This window comes from Pseudochaenichthys georgianus, chromosome 11 (assembly GCF_902827115.2).
Source record: "Pseudochaenichthys georgianus chromosome 11, fPseGeo1.2, whole genome shotgun sequence".
Lineage (NCBI taxonomy): Eukaryota > Metazoa > Chordata > Actinopteri > Perciformes > Channichthyidae > Pseudochaenichthys > Pseudochaenichthys georgianus.
In genome coordinates, this window is record NC_047513.1 from 23097119 (window position 1) to 23117707 (window position 20589).

Genomic DNA, 20589 nt, shown 5'->3' on the forward strand with positions numbered 1-20589 from the left:
CCCTGTGTGTGTTTGCATGTACATTTAAAAAAACTTTTATATCATCATTTCCAACCCATGGATCCTACTCTCCAGTATCATTTACCACAATGGAGCTTTTGCTTTACTTGCATACATAAACATGTACCCCTAAAAATGTCCATTCAAAGGAAATAGCCAGGATATTTTTGGTGCGGGGACTCAGAACAACTTGATGCAACGACATCAGCATACGGGAATTGGACCGTCTCCCCTCAGTGAGGTAACCCATAGGCCATGAATCACGCTGCCTTGCTCCAGAGTCCTGTGGTCCCGGGGGTTGACAGTTTGACCGCTCCTCAATGTGGTCTCTCTCTCCTCTACTGACGCTCCTCCCATCACCACACATTCCAACCGGCGGACCGGTCATATAAGGTCAAGGAAAATATTTAAGAATATAAATTAGTAATGCATCTTATTAGCAGGACCCCACATTTCTGTTCACATCCTAAAGCCATATCAGAGTAAGGACAGACGTTTGTGGAGAGGAATAGTGATGAGACTGATAGATGACAAGAAAACAATATCTGAAAAATTCAAAATGTATAAACTGATCCATCAATGGACGACAAAAGTCCTGAATGAAGGGGATTCCTGTGCGTCTGTTTGCCTGTGTGTTTTGGCAGCTCAGACATGGAGCTAGTCTGGCAGCCTGCCTGTCTGTTTTTTCTCTGGTTTCTCCTCCATACTGGTGGGTCACTGGTGTTTGGATCACTACTGCTGACTGTTAACCACTTACTCGGACTGAGCCTCACCGGCATGCATTTGATATGGCTTAGTGATTGATTATGTACAGTAAGAAAGTCATATATCAAACATTTAGTAGAGAAAAAGGGTGAGAAAAGGATGTTCTGGGAAGCCATAAATGTAAGTAAATTAAAGCCAGAAGTGATCCCAATCATATTGATGAGATCACTCCACCATTATAATCAAATGTGTACCTTTTTTAAAGAGCAGCAGTGAGTTTATCAAAAGCGTAGGCGAGTCCAAGTTGATGAATAGACAGTTCGTCCGGTGCAAGAGCAGTGCTTCAGCAAGTGGTTTTAACAGTGCCCCGGGCCATACTCCAGCTGAGTTAAACACATCCCGTGAGTGTGTGTTTCTGTGTGTGTGAGAGGGAGACATGACACGTCTGAGAGTGTGATGTAGTCACTTCCTCCCGCTGCACTGAGCCACTGTTGTCAGCTTGACCCTGCGCCAGTTAACCCCTCGCCACCCCTGGCTCTACAGGCGTGGGCCCCGGGATGTGTGTGTGTTTGAGAGAGAGGGAAAGACAGATCGTATGTGTGTAGCGTGTGTGTTGGCAGACCACAGGTGTCTGGTCACGGTGTCAGGGTGTTAAGAGGTCTACTGAGAGAGGCCCCCAAAAAAATCTAAGCATCTGTTTCGGAGGGAAGGAGCAACAGAAAAGAGGAGGAGAGGTTGGTAAGGGTTACCAACACACACCCCGAGGGGAGTGAGGGCTTGTTGGGGGGGGGGGGGAGTAGCTGACAAGCAGGTGCCTATGTTGACAGTAACCCTTCATACTTGAACCCCACCACCTCCCAAACACACACACACACACACACACACACACACACACACACACACACACACACACACACACACACACACACACACACACTGCACATACTTACAATACATCCTGGAGAGGCAAATAATTGCTGAGCCTGATTAGAGGGAATGCAGAGGGAATCCCCTTCACACACGCGCACGCACACACACACACACACACACACACACACACCAATGGACCTTTTTGATTTTGGGTCAAAGGTGAAAGAAAAAGAGAAGAGTGAACAGAACTCTGACACTTCCTGCTGTCCGTCTCTGTGTTTTTGTGTTATATTTGTTTGCACATATGCAGACCATGTGAACAGAGAGACAATACGGATATGTTTACAAGCTTGTTTCCTTTTATATTACAATGTAAAGTATACTTAGTAAACATACGCAAGTGTAATAGAAACTCTGCAGCCTGAATGCTTGACATTTTGTGTTTTTTGAAAAAACCCAGCAGTGCGTGTGTTTGTAAATGAAACCCATTTGGACTGAATGTTAGCTAGTCAGGTGTACGTCGGTGCTTGTCTGGGAATGATTATTTTGCTAAGAAGGGGGGGAAGGCAGGACGCAGCGGGAGGTAGAGGAAAATTGGAACAGCTGTTGATTAACATGAGTGCTCTCTCTCTCTTTCTTTATTTTACTCTCTCTCAGTAGAGGAGGAAGAGGAAGATGAGGAGATGATGGAGGCAAAGCCAGGCCCTGAGTCGGAGCAACAGGATGAAGATGACAACAGAGAAAACAAAGAAGGTACAAAGGATGAATCCATTATTGGAGGGTAAACATGTTCAGCTATTAGCATTTTAGAGATCCGTAATCACCTTATTTATTCTGGTTACATTTTCTTTTGTAGGTTTCCTCCTGCATGTTTGAATACAAAGCACATTAGAGCAACAATGGTGTTTTAAAACATTTAAAGCATAGCAACAAAGTGCAACAAAGTGCAAAAAAGCGCGTAATAAAAGGACATTTAAATACAATGTGAAACATTAAACACTAATTTGAATAAGACAGCCATGAAATAAAACCATGGAAGTTACAGTACAGTTTAAGAAATAAATAGTAAAAATAAAAATGCATCTGCAAACACATTTTAGTTCATTTATTTGTGTTTATTAATTAACTTTATGTAGCAATTGTGCCCTGAATTTCTGCAGACAGAAAAACATAACATTCTTTACCCTCTAGTTTGTTTCCTAGACTTCTCTCATGTTGGTTTTGAAACTGTCACGAATCACGGCCACTTGTGTTTGACACCGTCTGCCAGTCAGTGGGTGGATCAGATGGAAGGACGGGGGTGATTATGGTGGGGGTTAAGGCGGGTCCAGCATATCAGCTCCATGGCATGTGGGGGTCAGCACTGATTAAAAACCTGTCACTTGACCCCCCCCTGACCACACTTCAAAGAGGAGAGGAATGGAGAAGCGCGTGTGTGTATGTGGAGCGTTTGTGTTGTGAAATATGAAGATTAGGCTTGATTAAAATACAACATGTGATGCAAACACAGATGGAAAGACATATTCGTATTCAGACTCATAACGGCACTGAATGTGACTCAAACACACACACATGGTCAGATGTATGCACGCACACACTCATAAACACAAAGTCATCCGTCTCCTCTCCATCCTGGCCTATTAGAAGGTCTGGCCTTTGATCTCTGCCACTCGAATCACTGGCTCTTTTCTGACAACTCGTAAGAAATACAAAGGGATGGGGGGGGGATCAAAGTCAAGAGGCAGGGTAAAGGTCGATATATGTGTGTTTGTGCGTGCCTGTGTGTGTGTGTGTGTGTAAAAATCGCATGTGTGCTTGGGGACAGTGACTTCAAAACCCGGACGCCGTGCTGTGCAGCCATTACGTTCAAAGGGAGGCGGGACGCTTTGTTTTTTCTCTTGTTTATGAACTTCTTACTGTAGGGTTTTATTAGAAGAGATGCATTAGGAACTGTTTGTAGTTTAGTATGTCCTTGATGGGATCCTGGTTTTGATAGAGATGAAGTGAATGTTAATCTGACACCGGAAGCCCTGTTTTTTAATAATGCATTAAAGTCATACACAGCCAGGCATTTGAACTATTTTCAGCTATTAAAAGTAGGTTGTCACAATCATTAGAGTAGTGTAAATACAGATGTATTAGTTGAGTTTAGAAATATAGAAATGTCTTAGTAAAACCCTTTTGAACGGGACAGAGCGAAAGTGTGGTTCAGCTGTTTAAAACCAACACACATACCTGTATTTTGTAGGTCACATCAAATACTATTGACTTATTATAGTTTTAAATGCACTTTTGAGATGATTTATTATTTGTTTCTCTTAAATAATGCAACAAAGGATTGAACAATTTTATATTTTAGGTATAAAAAGGAAAAGAGAAAATGTTAACTACATAGATTTAACAGCTTCTAATTAGTACTGATAATATACTTTTGCAAGAAGTAAAGTACATTGATAAAACATAAATCAGCTAAATGTATTGTCAACCTTCCCTACTTTTAGCTACTTGGTGAGGAAGGTTTTTCTCTTGTTTTATAATAAAATTAAATGTAATATCTTTGGAATTTGGAAGATTGGTCGGACAAAAGAAATGCAAAGTTTTAAGATGTTAAACCCACGTTTTTTCCGGGGTGCGTTGTGCATAATGTGTGAATAACTGTTTCTCTCATGCTCTTGTCTTTATGAAATGTTCCTTTCACCAGGCTCCTTTCCAGTTCTGAGGGAGATGACGGAGGAGGAGAGGCAGCAGACCCTGCACTCTTCAGACTTTCAGAGTTTCTTCGACTGCAGCATCCGGGTGATGGAGAGAGCTCTGGCCGAAGACGGAAACATCTTCTTCGACTACAGCGGCCTGGACCTGGAGGAGAAGGAGGGGTGAGCTTGGAAGGGAGGAGGGAGAGTCTGTGTTTGGCTGTGAGAGCACATGTGTGTGTGTTTGCTTGCGAGCCTCAAACTAGGAAATGTGCAAAGACTGACTCATGCCCACTGTGACACTTTAGGGTCCCGGGAACTCCTTTGTTCTTCAAACTGCATGTTTTCCTGCTGATGTCACCCTCTCAGGGGGAAACTGACATCCATCCTCTCGTCTTGCAATCTGAACAGTTGTAGGTTTATCAAAGTGTCGGTTGAAGTTAGAAATGCAAAGATGTGTTTGTATACTGCTCTGCTATTTTATACAAATGCTTCTAACTTTGACTTTGACCACTGCAGCCACAGTTAAGCATCAAGCCTGTGGTCAAATAGAGATTATTTCTAAAACAGGCTCAACATCAGTACTCTCCTTTTCACGGTTTCCATTTTGTTTTAATGTAATTGTAACAACATAACCACCATTCAATCTAATTTAGCACTGCAGACAAAGGGGATCATTCACAGTGAATAGTGAACAATGTTTGTTGAACCGTACACCCCAGCACGTGCACTCCGCTCTGCATCGGCCAAACGGCTCGTTGCACCCTCGCTGCGAATGGGACCCAAGTTCCCATCAGCAAAAACACGTGGGTTTGCTATCCTGGCTCCAAAATGGTGGAATGAGCTCCCCATTGACATCAGGACAGCAGATAGCTTACACACCTTCCGGCGCAGACTGAAAACTTATCTCTTTCGACTCCACCTCGAGCGATAGAATTCAAAAGAAAATAAATAACAAAAATAAAAAGCACTTATATACTAACTCGGCACTTACATACTAACAGAGCACTTATATACTAACAGAGCACTTATATACTAACAAAGCACTTGTATACTAACAACGGACTGGCTTATCTAAAGCCAGTTGAGTAGCACTTGAAATGTTTTGGCTCTATGAAACCTGATGTACTTATATGATTCTGTTTTCTTCTAGTTTGTATCTTCTTGGTCGAATGCACTTATTGTAAGTCGCTTTGGATAAAAGCGTCAGCTAAATGTAATGTTGTAATTGACTGAGTTGCAATGAACAAATAGACACAAAATACAAAACAGCTTACTGAAATGATGCAACAATCTGACTATTTCGAATACACGGTGTGGATTTCCAGATTGGAGGCACCCCAGCAGTGATCACAACTCAGGGACAGTTTCACCCCACAGGCAATAGGACTGTTAAACACCTGCACTGTTGAAACAACATCCATAACATTCATCTGGCTGCTACTTAGAAATAATCTATCTAATATATCATGTTCCAATAACTTGCATATAGACTCTTATTGCACTATTTCACTTTTTTAAACTATTTTCTTTTTGTATTTACTGGCACTATATTTTTCTGTTTATCTGTGTTTTGTGTTGCACTGTTGGAGGAGCCTGTGACCTAAGATTGTCATCGGCATAACTACACTGTAGCTATGTTCGTATGACTAAATAAAAACGTTGAACCGACCCCTGCAGACTGAAGGCACATTATTTCATGATATATTTACTGTGTTTTTTCAGAGACTTGGGTAGCGGCTCCAGTCTGTCCTTCAGCCGAGTTTTCTACGATGAACACTGGTCCAAACATCGCGTGATCACCTGCCTCGACTGGTCCCCTCAGGTGAGGCCTGCAGCTGTGTGTGTGTCAATGTACATTTCAAATGAATAAATCCAAAACTATGCTTCCTAAAGTCTTGCCGCAAACATTCAGGTGCTGAGCATCACTTTAATACTTATATGTTCATCCCTCTGTCTCTCTCTTTCAGTATCCAGAGCTGCTGGTCGCCTCGTACAACAATAATGAGGATGCTCCTCATGAACCGGATGGTGTTGCTTTAGTATGGAACATGAAATTTAAGAAGGCCACACCTGAGTACATCTATCACTGTCAGGTACTTGTACACATATTTTCACAACTACAAAATATGATGGCAGATATGATTTCAGGACAGGAAGATGTTCATTTTGATTATTTGATTTCTCCTATGTTTTGTGGGTGTTTAGTTGCAAGTGTACAAACATCTGCAACAAAGCTACAAAAAAAAGAACAAATCATGCTACATCTCCCTCTCACCTCTTTTCATACCTTAAATGGCAAGCCAACAGCTCCAGCTTTTTCCTATTTTCTACCCTATAATGAGAGCCCCTTTGTGACTGAATAGTAACGAGTGAAGCAAAGGGAAATGAAAGGCAGCACCACAAGCGCTCATTTGACCCTCCAGATTGGATTAAAGCTGAACGGTGCCACTGCAGGCCAGTTTTTATGGCAACAACGTAGGTTTTGGTTTGGAAAGTAACTCAATGATGGGTGAGATGCTAATAACAAGTGACACAGAGAAAACGGGATGGAGGGATAGAAGGATTGGGTGTGAGGGCTTCACGGCTCCCGCGAGACAGGCGAGGCCGTCTTGCTAGTTAAAGGATGTGGCCTACCACTTCCTAATCCAACGCTGCCACATGTGTGTGTTAGCCCACCCACGTTGATGCTGCGTCGAATGTCAGCAGTGCCGGGTTTCCCAATAATTAAAAAATGTTCCTCATACACGTCACTGCAAATTTGTAAATACACCTGTAAAAGTATTAAAGTCACAGGCTTCATTGCTCAGAAATAAAATGCACACGCATACTTTCACATTTAGGCTTCGTTTAAACAGGAAATCGATTTCTTTTTCTTTTTTGTCGAACACATACAGAACCATATACTCCAGAAGACCGCACTCTGCGTGGAAATATTTCAATATCTAGCTCGCTATACAAGTCTCGCTCCATAATGGACTTTTAAAGCACTCGGTTCTTTCACTGCACCATAATTTATGCCGCTGCTAAAATCCATGTGGTCTTAAGGATAGATTACAGCGAGGGATCGTGTAGCTGTAGGATTCAGTAGTTTTTCCATGTGGTTCTCTGACGAAGTATTCACAGTACATCTGACTTTATTAACATTGCGGTTTCTGAGCATGCTTACTTGTGGATCACCAGTAATGAATATTAGACGTTGGGGTTTAAGGATGTTTGTGTGAGCAGCTGATAAAATGCTCAGTTTATATTAAGGGTGCGTTCAGCTGCTAATGTGTGCACCAGAGGTGAATTGTGCTCAAAGTGACAATGCGCTCACTGGAATACAATAGCGTCTGTTTCCATTGAAAAACAGAGGACTAAGGGTCTAACATAACAACGTATTGTCAATTGTGTTTGTTTTTGATTCTCAGACTCATACGAAGCACTTTCTTCAAACAAAGTCCAAAAATTGTCCACATGCCGAGATTTTTATTTTTTTTGTAAGTGAGTGTTTACTGGAAAGATGTGCATTAGATGAAGTGATATCAGATGGGGAAAAGGCCGAAGAAAAACTGAGAGAACAGAAACTCCCAAGTGCCTCACTTTCCTACCGCCCCAGTGTTAGTCAGTGAGTTAGTGTGGCCTGTGGCTGAGCCATGCTCTTTTCATGCGGGGAGAAACAAAAGTGAATGACTCAAAAACAGCGAAAGGAAGATAAAGTAGAGCGCAAATGAGCAGGGAGTTGGAGTAATGGAGTGCCCATATAAACAGAGGATGAATGAAGATAAAATAAAATGGAGTGGAAATAGAAAGAAGGGGTTGCAAGTGCCTCAGCCATGACTTCCCCTGTCACTGTTGGATTTGGATGAAAGCAGCACAGGAGCGGTTAGACGAGAGGGAAGAGGAGAAGAGACATTTTTTCTCTCCTTTTCCTTTTTGCGGGGTCTTTTGCAAACAGAGCCGCGACTCCCGAGTTAGCCGTGGATCAAATGGCTCTTAATGTGCGAGCATGTTCTGCCGAGTAACCCCCCAAAACCACAGGGCCTCTTCCCCTCTTCCCCTCTTTCTCTACTTTTTCCTATTCTTCTTTTCACCTTCAACGTCCCCATACTAAACTAAAAGAACAGACGGATAGGAGGCTTTCTCTATGCATCTATTGTGGGTTTTATTTTTTGGATGGATAGGTAGATGTCTGAATACTATAGTGCACATAATGAGTATCATACTCGTGTTTGAAGGGTACCAAAGAATGACAGTGCAGGGTCGGAATTGGAGGGTTTGTGGTTGAGGTTCAGCAGGGGCTTTATTGTATAAGGCTAGGCTTAAAGAAGGCTTCGTGTTTCAGATGGGGTTTTGGTGAGGTCAGGCTTCTATATTTCTTGCCTGGCCGCATGCAGTTTGGTGGATGGGCTTAGCAAAGCAAAAAAACGACCTTCCTAACAACATACAACCTCCTATTCAGGGTCTAAATGTTTTATCCTAAACAAGGGTTCACATTTTGGTTAGAAATGTGTCCGGTGCAGTTTTATTTGTTTCAGAGCTATATTGGAGCTGTATTCACTTTTGTAGGGACCTTGTTTAATTACACTTGACACTACATATCATTTCTCATTCGGCAATGTTTTGATCAGTTAGCCCTGTTGGGATTTATTGTCTGTGACTTGCTGGTGTTGTGCAAAGTAAAACAATTGGTGTTGATTTTGGGAGGAGTACAAGCGTGTGTCTGACTGCAACAGTGTTGTAATATTGTATTCTAATGCAACAGGTCCTGGTTTGACAAAGGGTGTTCCCTCGTCGATCCTAAACCATTCAAGATTAATCAATTCCATTTAAAGTGACATTAAAGAATCTAAGCTGTTTTCATTATATATTTAAAGTTTTATATTTACAGATCTTGAATTCTCATTCATTCTAGACAGCGAATAAACTATAACTGATATCCAACATCCCCTTGACGACCGGGGGCAGTTTCATGGCCCCACTTTAGCCGCCAGTGATCTGTAACATAACAGAGGAAGTGTGCCCCGTCAGTGGGAAGGGGGCGCTGCTGTGGATTCTGGTACCAGTTGAGCGTGCCTCCCCTCATCAGGGCCGTCTCATCAGAGCAGTTGGACCCATCATCGCCCCATCCCAGTTGGGGCCAATCTTGTAACTTCACACCAGCCTCTCAAGTGGGCAAAGTCACACCACATTAAAGAGCCCGTTTGACTTAAAACCTCTGCCGAACCCCCGAAACCACACGCCTCCCTGTAACAACCCCCGCCGCTGCTGTCATATCCCATTGGACTCAGACATATTTTTATTAATATCGTGCTGCCTTGCGTTGTTCCCTAGGCCTTTGACACTTCCAGGAAGGTTGAGTAAGAGAAGCGGAGTAGGAGGAGAGGAGGGAGGGAGGGAGGGAGGGAGGGAGGGAGAGAGGGTAGGGAGGTAGGGAGCGAAAAGAGAGACCACTGCAACAGCATTATTCACAGGCCTTTTCTAAGTTGGAACCAATGTGAAACGACACTGGAGGACGAAGCTGCATTGTGTTCAGAAAGCTTAGCAGAGAACTCCTGGAAGCGCGAGCGCAGCAATATACGACTGTGAGACTGGAGTTGATTTGGAAACATATGTAGCTTGTTCTGGAAAAAACGTTTTAGGGTTGAATTTTGCGGTGAATTTGATTATTTGTACAACTTTGGCTGTACGAAAAGCAGTGTCTCATTCTGCAACAAATAAAAAGTCTGGAAATTGAAACCAGTTCTTCTTAAACCCAACTTGTTGAGAATTGGGCCTTACTCTCCATGGCTGAGAGTTAAAGAAAGTGTTACGTATTATGCAAATATATTTGATTGATAAGAGTTAGAAGATTGATACCACAGGTTTACCTACTTTAGCGTAAGATCTGGAAAAAATAAAATAGCTCACTTATTAGCACATCTTTTTTTGTTTAATTGAGATGTTATTGTATAGTGGCTGGGTTACTTTATTTGGTTTCATTATTTCTTCCAGGTGTGTTCTGGTATTAAAATGAGGTTGCCGGCAAGAAAGAAGATTTCCCAACATGTTAAACTTTGAAAAATTATACTCTCCTACCCAAGATAGAAGAGCCCAAGAAGAAGTATTGTTTTAATATCGGTATGGAAACTGTCGACTTTTAGCCACAATATTGACAAATAGCAAATTCTACCCAGTTGTTCAACTAGAGTAAGTTTTCAAAAGGAATTCAAAGTTTAAGAATGCTCAATTTGCCCCGTTTTATATTATGTGGTAATATTGCAATAGATATAAATGTGTTTGGAAAACAGACCTGAGGAAGAACTTTTTTCAGAGATAGAATATAGATAGATAGAGAATACAGCCGTGTATGGTTGAGTCAAACACGCAACCATCATTAAAGCAACTAACAGGCAAAAGAAAAAGACGTGAGCCCAACAAACTAAATATATGAAGTAAAGAGATAGGAGCCCTTGGAGGCAGAGACGGGCCTGCTGTTGCTCCCAGAGCCCCTTCCTCATGCTTTCGCTCCTCATTCTTTGCAGGGTGAAATTGAGACTCTACTCGGTATTTCTCTCTCTTTGCCAGAAACCACAGAGTGACAAAATCCGTGGGGTGTCATAAAGGAGCGAAGCCAGGGGGAGAAAGGTGGTCGGGAGGTTGAGGAGCGGGGATGCGAGGGAAGACAGTCAGATCCATCTGGTCCTGATAAGGCTGAGTGGAAAACAGATGAGTGTGGTGAGCAAGGGGGGGAGGCAGGAGGGGGGAAAGGATGGAGCGTGGATCTACTTTTGGGAGGATATACTGTCTGCCATGCCCGATCACCCCCCCCCCCCCCCCGCCTCCCTCTTTCTTCTCACCATACCACTCTCGCTTTATTTCTGCCGTCCCGAGCCGACTCAAGGAACAGTTTGTTGCCCGAGGAAATGTGAAAGATCGAAAGAAGCAACAAAGGAGGGAGTGTTCGTCTCTCTCCAGCTTTCTTTCTCTCTCTGTCGTTCCTTCTTACCCCCCTAATCCCTTGCTGGGTGCCATCTTTCACCAGGGCCTACCGTGTGTGTATTATCCTCTACAGAACACTTCCCATCAATATAATAAGGGCTGCCAGAAGCACTTAGCTTTGCGAGCCTGTGTGAGATATGGTAGATGATACTTTGTGTATGTGAGTTTCTCCCCATACACACACATAAACACTCGGCAGATCCTGCCTGAGGAAAGAAATGTAACCCACTGTTCTGACTGCCAGAGTGTCGCCCTGTAAAATGTCCACAATTCATCCGAGGCCAAATACACAGAAGTGACTCTCTCCGCTGCTTTTTCTTCCGGGAGCTGTCACTCCCCACATCCTCTCGGTCTGCGCTGGCAGGAGATGACCCGGCAGGTGTCTGACCCGCGCTGCATGGGAGAGGAGAACCAGCCACAGAGCCACTCTGCCTTTTGGAAATGAAATGTCAGGCTCCGTAACAAGCGCCGATATGGAGATGCAATCATAGCGGGAGCATCGCCGACACGAGAGTTGTTGAGGTGTTATTTAGACAGATGTGGTGCTCGTGCGACTCACACGTCCAAAGTGATCTAAAATGAAGAGAAGCTGCAGGGGGATGGGAGGAGCGTGGCTGCATTTGATTTAAAGGAAAGGTTTAATATGGGAAGAAATGCTTATTCGAAAAGGTAGATGAGAAGATTGATAACATTGAAGTCTGTGGAATAGTTATGACGCTAAAGGCAGAAACAGGTTAACCCCGTTTTACAGACAGTTTGGAGACCGGTAAACAGCAAGGCGACTCTGTCCGTGATAACATCAGGTCTAAAACTCAAACATGACTCGCGACAGTCCAATAATTAGTCCCGTTTCCTGTTTCCTGTCTTTGTGCTGATCTAAAATGTAAAAACCTTTTTGTATTTAATTTAGAATATTAGCTCCACACATCGATGACAGTTATGTTTCCACACAGTGACATGTCTCTAATTGATGCACAAGTGTTTGAGTGATTGATGGCAAATGTTTAGGAATGAAAATACAGTAAACAAATCCATCGTAACTAGGAGCTCCATAATTCAGCTCGAAACTCAGTCATTCATTTCCTTCATGACACTTCAATTGAGAATCCGCTTTAGAGTGTCAACCAATTCCCCAATGCGCTCACATCGTAAACGTCCTTATAGCGCGGGACAAATTGATCTTATTTCAGCACCAAATGACATACAGTACGTTTAAAAGGCATAAAGCTACAAAACATATGTGCCGATGTGACACACGATTAGAAGCATTTAGAGAAAACCGCTTTTATGTTGCTGCTGGCACGCGCCTCTAAGTGCACCGGGACAAAGCCGGGCTAATTGTCAGTAGCTCTTTCACTAAGCCGTACAGTACATGAGGGGAATGATGGCATAACGTGTGGTTTCTCACAGAGTGGATTGAGAGTTTAGTCAGGACTTTTCCTCTTAAGATGGGGACACTGATAGGGCTTAGGAGTTAAACTAACATATGGAGCAAATAGAGGAGGCTCTTGATTTAATTTAGCTTCTCTTTGTCAATACTTATGTGCAGTAGAGACGTATATGTAGCGCGATAACTGCCGGAGGAATCACAAAGCGGGGATGTTTTCTATTTGTGTCTGTATGCTTGTGGATTTGAGTCTTTAATTATGTTAATACTTAAACATGTTGTCATATTAATCTTTCCTGAATAGATCAAATAGAGGAAGGTCTCTGTAGCGAGTTTAAAGATAAATGTATTCATATATTTGATGTACAAATCTGGAGTTCAGCATCAATATTGAAATGTGTAATGACTGACTTTTATGACAGTCTTGTGTTTTTGTTAAATCTCTGTAGGCATGGAGATGAGGCTTCGTAGAGAAAGGGATTGTGGAGGGAAAGTACTTTAAGAAACAGTTTGACCTTTCTGGGAAATGTTAACCCAATTAGCTTAGATTAGCATGAAGACTGGAAACAAGAGAAACAACTGTCCTCGCTTTAGAGATGTTAGTTACTAGCCTGTTATTATCCTTCAACTATTTAGATATTGTTTTTCTGCGCCCTTATATCTGCCTGAGGCTAAATATCTCCCCCTACTTTATGAAGCCTGATAAATAGTTGTGGTGTTGCCGCCATGTGTGTGTATGAAGCTAGTTAGTGGATGTGTGTGTTTGTGCACAGAGATGATGGAGAAGGAGGGTCTCGGGTTCATTAGCCCACTGATGGAGTCTGACTGGGGGCGGGGGGCAGACCTCAGACAGCAGCCTGTCTGACGGCCACAGAGTGTAAAGGTCATCCCAGAACTCCTGGATATCAAAGTGATCCGGGTGAAGGCAGACTCACCCAAGTGTATTTGAGTATGAGAGCTGTCGTCCTGACATTTGAAGTGAAGTAGCTTTACTGTTGAACAGTTTTCAATACTTTGGGGACTTGTAGTATTCCTTAGAGGCATTTTGAAAAAATGTTCAGATTATTTTAGTGAAAATGGTACACAAATTGCTTTTCAATGGCTTCTATGTTCATGGGACAGATATATGTTTTAGACATTATTTTAATGAAGCTTTTATGATTTAGCAAAAGGAATAAATCAGAGCAAATTCTAAAATCTAATTAATAGTTTATGGCCATCTTGTGTGTGGTAATACATGCTAATAAATCTAAATTCCTTTTTCCCGGCCGTGTCAATAAACATTTCCTCGCCGGCGGAGGAGCGACTTTATTCTTTACCACAAAGTTCAGTTTATTTTGAGCCTTGACATCTGAAGCGTCTCCCGAGCCATTCGTCTGGAAGCCGTGACTCCTCAGAAGAAACAAAAAAGAGAAAAAGAGTGCAGTGTTTTCTTTCCCTCTGGTTTGTTTTCCAGTCTCTTTTCAAAAGGAACTGGGGTTTGGAGTTGGCGGCTCCGCACATGGTGTGGTGGCCGGAGAGAGCGTGAGGGAAAGGAACGAAAAAAGAAAATAAAACAAATGTTTGGCTTTTCCTTTAACATGAAGTCCAATTTTAAGATTCCCTACCTATACAGTAACTTCTGCTTTCCAAAACTGCCATGACCTCATTGCATGTTGGCACATCAATGCCTTCTGCGTGAGGCATGGATTTGATGTAAAGGTGGATTCATGTGAGCCCTAATTGTTTTCTTAAAACTACTTTTAAAGCGTTTATTTAGTTAATATAAAAAGAAACACAAGGACATCACTTCGATTTGACTTCAAATTGCCAAAATATTTGCTGAAAAAGAGCTAAATGTCTGCGTAACAATATCAAAAATTCAAAATGGAGTACTGTTTTAGTGTTGCTTTTTCACAGTCTACATTAAATATGCAGCTCCTAGACATTTATACTAATTTTTACTAATTGCATTTAGTTTATCAAATATTTAGACTATCCTTTTAACTGATTTCGTAAAATCATATTAATATCCAATAACCAACCAATACAAATGAGTACTATCATCAGGCTTCAGGCCACCCACTATTTGAAACAATGCCAACATTGCCTCGTGAATAGACTGATTTATTTGTTAGGATTCTAATAAGTTCTGACAAGCCTTGCCTCTAAAGCCCATTTTAGAGCAGCTCTTCGAACACAACATCGTTACGTACCGTTTTCTGGAACTTTAAAACTGTCATCACCCGTTCTTCTGACAAACTCTATGACCCTATTGGGCAACAATGTTTTTGCGAAATCCACCCGGCATGTTGTTCATAGTTTCACTGTTTGTAATTGGGATGCTTGTCTGTGAGCTTCTTGGTTAGTGCTCTCTTGGCCCCGTCTCGCCTGTACATTACGGTTCCTCTCAACGGGAACATGCTAGATGGAAGGATGGAGGGACGCATTTGTTAATGCATAACACCACTTACCCTCCTGCAGCGATTCGATGCTGAAACATTTTCTCATAACTCCGCAGCACTGATGCTTCAGTGGCTCTGGGTCAGGGGAGGCTAGCCACCGTACGCAGAAGCCCATCTGGGACGGGCACTGAAGAGGAACCAAGACTCAATAAACACGGCATCGGGGAGGGAGGGGGTTCAAGGGTGCGCTTGTCATGATGGAGGCTACAGTGAGCGCTCCAGTGGCTGCTGGGGTTTTGATGCTGTAATGTGAAACGGCTGGGGGAAAGAGGACTACAATTCCCCTCTTTGTCTGGTCTCCGCCCCAGCGTCACCCCTCTCTCCTCTCCTCAGCGGACCCTCACCAAAGCCAAACTCATCATCTCCCTCTGCGTCTATCTCCCCATGTGCGCCACCCATCACGATGCCTTGATCACTCATTCTTACTCACGCTTGGTCTCGTGTCACGCTTCATATCTTTCTTTATCTTTGCTCTTTTCTCACTGTGTGCAGTTTTATCTCCACATTTCATCTCATCAAACCATTTCTATTCTCTGCTGCAGTATCACAAATGTTCCTGTAAGATGACCTCACACCAGAATAATCTCATGTCTCATCCTCTCTCAGTCTCCTGTAGTATCTGTGGGCTTTGCCAAGTTTCATCCCAACCTGGTGGTGGGGGGGACTTACTCGGGACAGATCGTCCTGTGGGACAACCGCAGTCACCGCCGGACCCCCGTCCAGAGGACCCCTCTGTCTGCTGCTGCTCACACTGTAAGACAAACAAAATGTGGCTGTTTATGTATATTTTGCGGGCCGAACTAATTCATGTTTTTAAAGACCCGGGGAATCTATGATGAATAAAGATGAAGTTTCAATCAATGATAACTATTATTATTAATTGTAGCACTGGTAAAAATAAGCTGGGAACTAAATGAGAAAAGCTCCCTGTTGTACTTAATTCAAACATGAATGAAAAAGTATACAATAGGAACAATTCAGAGGCAAAGGAAATATTAAAACCCAACATAAAACCCTGATGTATAGATATTAATTTATATCTCATTAACGCAGAAATACTTTTTTTACATAATAGTCCTGCATTTTTAACACACACACACACACACACACACACACACACACACACACACACACACACACACACACACACACACACACACACACACACACTTAACTAGTCCAATTCTAGACAAAGCTAAACAGACAGCTCAGTTAAGGAGCTTCATTGAACTCATTGACCCCAGACGACAAATGACTGAATATACACTAGAAATATGTTAACATGCGGTTTGTTTATAATCACAGCTACAGCAGTCCTGTACACACACACACACACACACACACACACACACACACACACACACACACACACACACACACACACACACACACACACACACACACACACACACACACACACACACACACACACACACACACACACACACACACACACACACACACACACACACACACACACACACACACACACACACACACACACACACACGCTGTATGTTTATAATTCCCACAATGAGGTCCTGCTCTCGTACTCCAGGCAGTGACTCCAGCCTGCTAACAGGGAGCTGATTGCTGAAAGGGCTCTTTGTGCTGCCCAGTACACAAGTCAATTACTGGCCAGTAATGACATAATGGTTTCACACACTCCTGTCGTAAGGAGCGACTGCACACCGGCATGGGAGCCTACCGCATCTGTGCAGAATGTCTAATGATGTCATGTGTTTAAGGGTACAATTACATTATCATTACAGGACCGTGTTTAAAACCTAATTTTATTAATATTAGCGTATCAAATTATTGTGTTATGTCCCTAAATGCCTACTGCTGTTAGAAATGAACCAAATATTTGAAGTGCAACTGAATGAATGTGCAGAAATATTTAATAGAACGTCTTATCCAATTCTAGTTCATTATTAAGACACGTTTAAAAACCACAACAGTTAGTATGATTGTGATCACAATATCCAGGAGAATAAGAAGCATTTTAACGGGAACTGTTGTTTTTGAAATGTTACGAGATACATTTATTATTGTGCAAGTGTACTGAATAACCCAACCCATCTAATTGATGTGCCTGTGTGTGTGTAGCACCCAGTGTACTGCGTGAACGTGGTCGGTACCCAAAATGCCAACAACCTGATCACTGTGTCTACAGACGGCAGGATGTGCTCCTGGAGTCTGGATATGCTCTCCCAGCCACAGGTGCACAACACACTCCCAACACATTACAATGATTTGTTAAAATGCAGAATAAAATCAAAAAATGACACGTATAATATGCAATACAAATCATCATGTATTTTGTCATTAAAAAATTAAAGTACAGAAGGTGATGACGGTATTGATATTTGTATACAGAACAGGCTGACATTTGTGTGTGTGTGTGTGTGTGTGTGTGTGTGTGTGTGTGTGTGTGTGTGTGTGTGTGTGTGTGTGTGTGTGTGTGTGTGTGTGTGTGTGTGTGTGTGTGTGTGTGTGTGTGTGTGTGTGTGTGTGTGTGTGTGTGTGTGTGTGTGTGTGTGTGTGTGTGTGTGTGTGTGTGTGTGTGTGTGTGTGTGTTGTAGGAGACCATGGAACTGGTGTACAATAAATCCAAACCTGTGGCGGTGACAGGCATGGCGTTCCCCACGGGAGACGTTAACAACTATGTGGTCGGGAGTGAGGAGGGCACTGTGTACACTGCATCCAGGCATGGCAGGTTGGTGCACACACACACACACACACACACACACACACACACACACACACACACAAGCGAAGAAATTGTCACACATCTTTGCTGGCTCACTTTTGTATGTTTGGGCTGACGTTGATGTCTTTTTTGTCACCTGTAAAATATAGAATTGTAACATTGTCGTAAACATATTTTGGCAAAAAATATGCAATAAAAAAAATTCATGAAAATGTCTAAAAATTACAATAAATATCAGACTTGTTTTATATAATTGTAATTGATGATAATCCCGTATATTAAAGAGTTGAATGTATTGGTATTTGTTTCAGTTTTAATAAAGGTTCCCCTACTGTGCCTTAACTTAATTTCAGTAGGACACAAACCATTTTACGGATTTTTATTTATTAAAGTTTACACACCCCTAAAACACTGAAGCTACAGTGTAGATCTGTCAATGCAAATCTTAGGTCACAGGCTCCTGCAACGGTGCAACATAATAAAACAGAATACAAAATAGTTAAAATAGTGTAAGTAATACAAATGAAATAGAAACAGTGCACTGCAGGGCTGAATAGTGTGGTGATGTGCTCGCTCGTGTTCTCCTCCCGCAGCAAAGCGGGGATCTGTGAGATGTTCGAGGGCCACCAGGGGCCGGTGACGGGCGTCAGCTGCCACAGCGCAGTGGGCACCGTCGACTTCTCTCATCTCTTCATCACATCCTCCTTCGACTGGACCGTCAAACTCTGGAGCACCAAGGTAGTGTGTGTGTGTGTGTGTGTGTGTGTGTGTGTGTGTGTGTGTGTGTGTGTGTGTGTGTGTGTGTGTGTGTGTGTGTGTGTGTGTGTGTGTGTGTGTGTGTGTGTGGTGTGTGTGTGTGTGTGTGTGTGTGTGTGTGTGTGTGTGTGTGTGTGTGTGTGTGTGTGTGTGTGGTTGAGGTGATTTCAAGAGAGAGAGGAAATGTGTGTGTGTGTGGTTGAGGTGATTTCAAGAGAGAGAGGAAATGTGTGTGTGGTTGAGGTGATTTCAAGAGAGAGAGGAAATGTGTGTGTGTGTGTGTGTGTGTGTGTGTGTGTGTGTGTGTGTGTGTGTGTGTGTGTGTGTGTGTGTGTGTGTGTGTGTGTGTGTGTGTGTGTGTGTGTGTGTGTGTGTGTGTGTGTGTGTGTGTGTGTGTGTGTGTGTGTGTGTGTGTGTGTGTGTGTGTGTGTGTGTGTGTGTGTGTGTGTGTGTGTGTGTGTGTGTGTGTGGTTGAGGTGATTTCAAGAGAGAGAGGAAATGTGTGTGTGTGTGTGTGTGTGTGTGTGTGGTTGAGGTGATTTCAAGAGAGAGAGGAAATGTGTGTGTGGTTGAGGTGATTTCAAGAGAGAGAGGAAATGTGTGTGTGTGTGTGTGTGTGTGGTGTGTGTGTGTGTGTGTGTGTGTGTGTGTGTGTGTGTGTGTGTGTGTGTGTGTGTGTGGTTGAGGTGATTTCAAGAGAGAGAGGAAATGTGTGTGTGTGTGGTTGAGGTGATTTCAAGAGAGAGAGGAAATGTGTGTGTGGTTGAGGTGATTTCAAGAGAGAGAGGAAATGTGTGTGTGTGTGTGTGTGTGTGTGTGTGTGTGTGTGTGTGTGTGTGTGTGTGTGTGTGTGTGTGTGTGTGTGTGTGTGTGTGTGTGTGTGTGTGTGTGTGTGTGTGTGTGTGTGTGTGTGTGTGTGTGTGTGTGTGTGTGTGTGTGTGTGTGTGTGTGTGTGTGTGTGTGTGGTTGAGGTGATTTCAAGAGAGAGAGGAAATGTGTGTGTGACAGAGAGCTAGTGAGACAGGGGAGAAAGCTAAGTACTGTAGGTGAGCAACTTTTTTTGAAATTCTGTCTCCTTTTACTCGTGTGTGAGTTACTGGGTGTACAGTAGGGATACTGATACTTATTCAAAAGCAAAGTGACACAATTATGGTTAAGTATGACATTAAGTAAGTATTGATATTGTTTTGATTTTGATACTTTGACTGAACAAATCATTTTCAAACTTTTTGTATACGTATCTGACTGCCAGGAAATCTGTTCCCCACCTTCAGTAAGATCTAGTAGTGCAGTGCTGTGGTTTTATAAAGTGTACAGAACAAATGTACCGACAATACATAACATAAATACTAAAGGTTTGCTTGTAATGCTAACTTAGGGAACAACTTCCTGCCTGCTTACTAACAATAGCACAATTGTTACTTTAGGAAAAATAAATTAGGTCATAACACAGATATTAATTATTTAATTTGAAAAGTTTATCAAAGTTTATCAAATCATGTTTGAAAAGGCATGTCTAAAAAAAAAATAGATTTAGTTTTCTAGTATCAACATTTTAACCTCATTCATTTGATTTATTTATAGCTATTGATTATTGTTCTATACATTATTCTTTGACACATATTGGCTGGTTTCCTTAGGTCTTAAACATTGTGCACCTCAGGGAGTTAGAAGAGTATCGTATTTTATATGTGTTCATTAAAACATCCAAAGACTTTTGGTGGTGGAGGTGGGACGCAGAGTAGTCTGCCCAGATACATCTTAGATACCGCACAAGAGAACAAAAATGAGGATAATAAGATAAGATACTTATTGTGAGAATAAAAAAGAAATTAGGATGTTGAAAAATGCGACAAGTTTTGTTTAAATTGATTGCACACACATACGATGGCATAAAGTCCAGGAATACAAATGGAAATGTGACGGGAGAGGTCAAGAGGCAGCAGGATACAGATCCTCCATCTACCTGAGGAGACTCTTAGGTGGAAAGGTCATCAAATAGCAAGATACCACCACTTTGTAAAGGTGATGGAAGAAGGAAGGAAGGAAGAACAGTAAATA

The 20589-nt window shown here is 42.4% G+C and overlaps 1 protein-coding gene across 13 annotated transcripts in view; it reads left to right on the forward strand.

Annotated features, from left to right (window-relative positions):
- Positions 1–20589, forward strand: part of LOC117455379 (cytoplasmic dynein 1 intermediate chain 1) — a 54990-nt gene that overhangs the window by 23907 nt on the left and 10494 nt on the right. For 10 of the 13 annotated variants that reach the window (XM_034094873.2, XM_034094879.2, XM_034094874.2 and 7 more), the window contains 8 exons: positions 2233–2328; positions 4277–4448; positions 5991–6090; positions 6236–6361; positions 15666–15812; positions 17169–17282; positions 17645–17778; positions 18366–18510. In XM_034094873.2, the coding sequence (XP_033950764.1) occupies positions 2233–2328; positions 4277–4448; positions 5991–6090; positions 6236–6361; positions 15666–15812; positions 17169–17282; positions 17645–17778; positions 18366–18510 (1034 nt within the window). The remainder of the gene's footprint in view (positions 1–2232; positions 2329–4276; positions 4449–5990; positions 6091–6235; positions 6362–15665; positions 15813–17168; positions 17283–17644; positions 17779–18365; positions 18511–20589) is intronic. The other 3 variants (XM_034094876.1, XM_034094883.2, XM_034094885.2) reach the window with 1 other exon arrangement.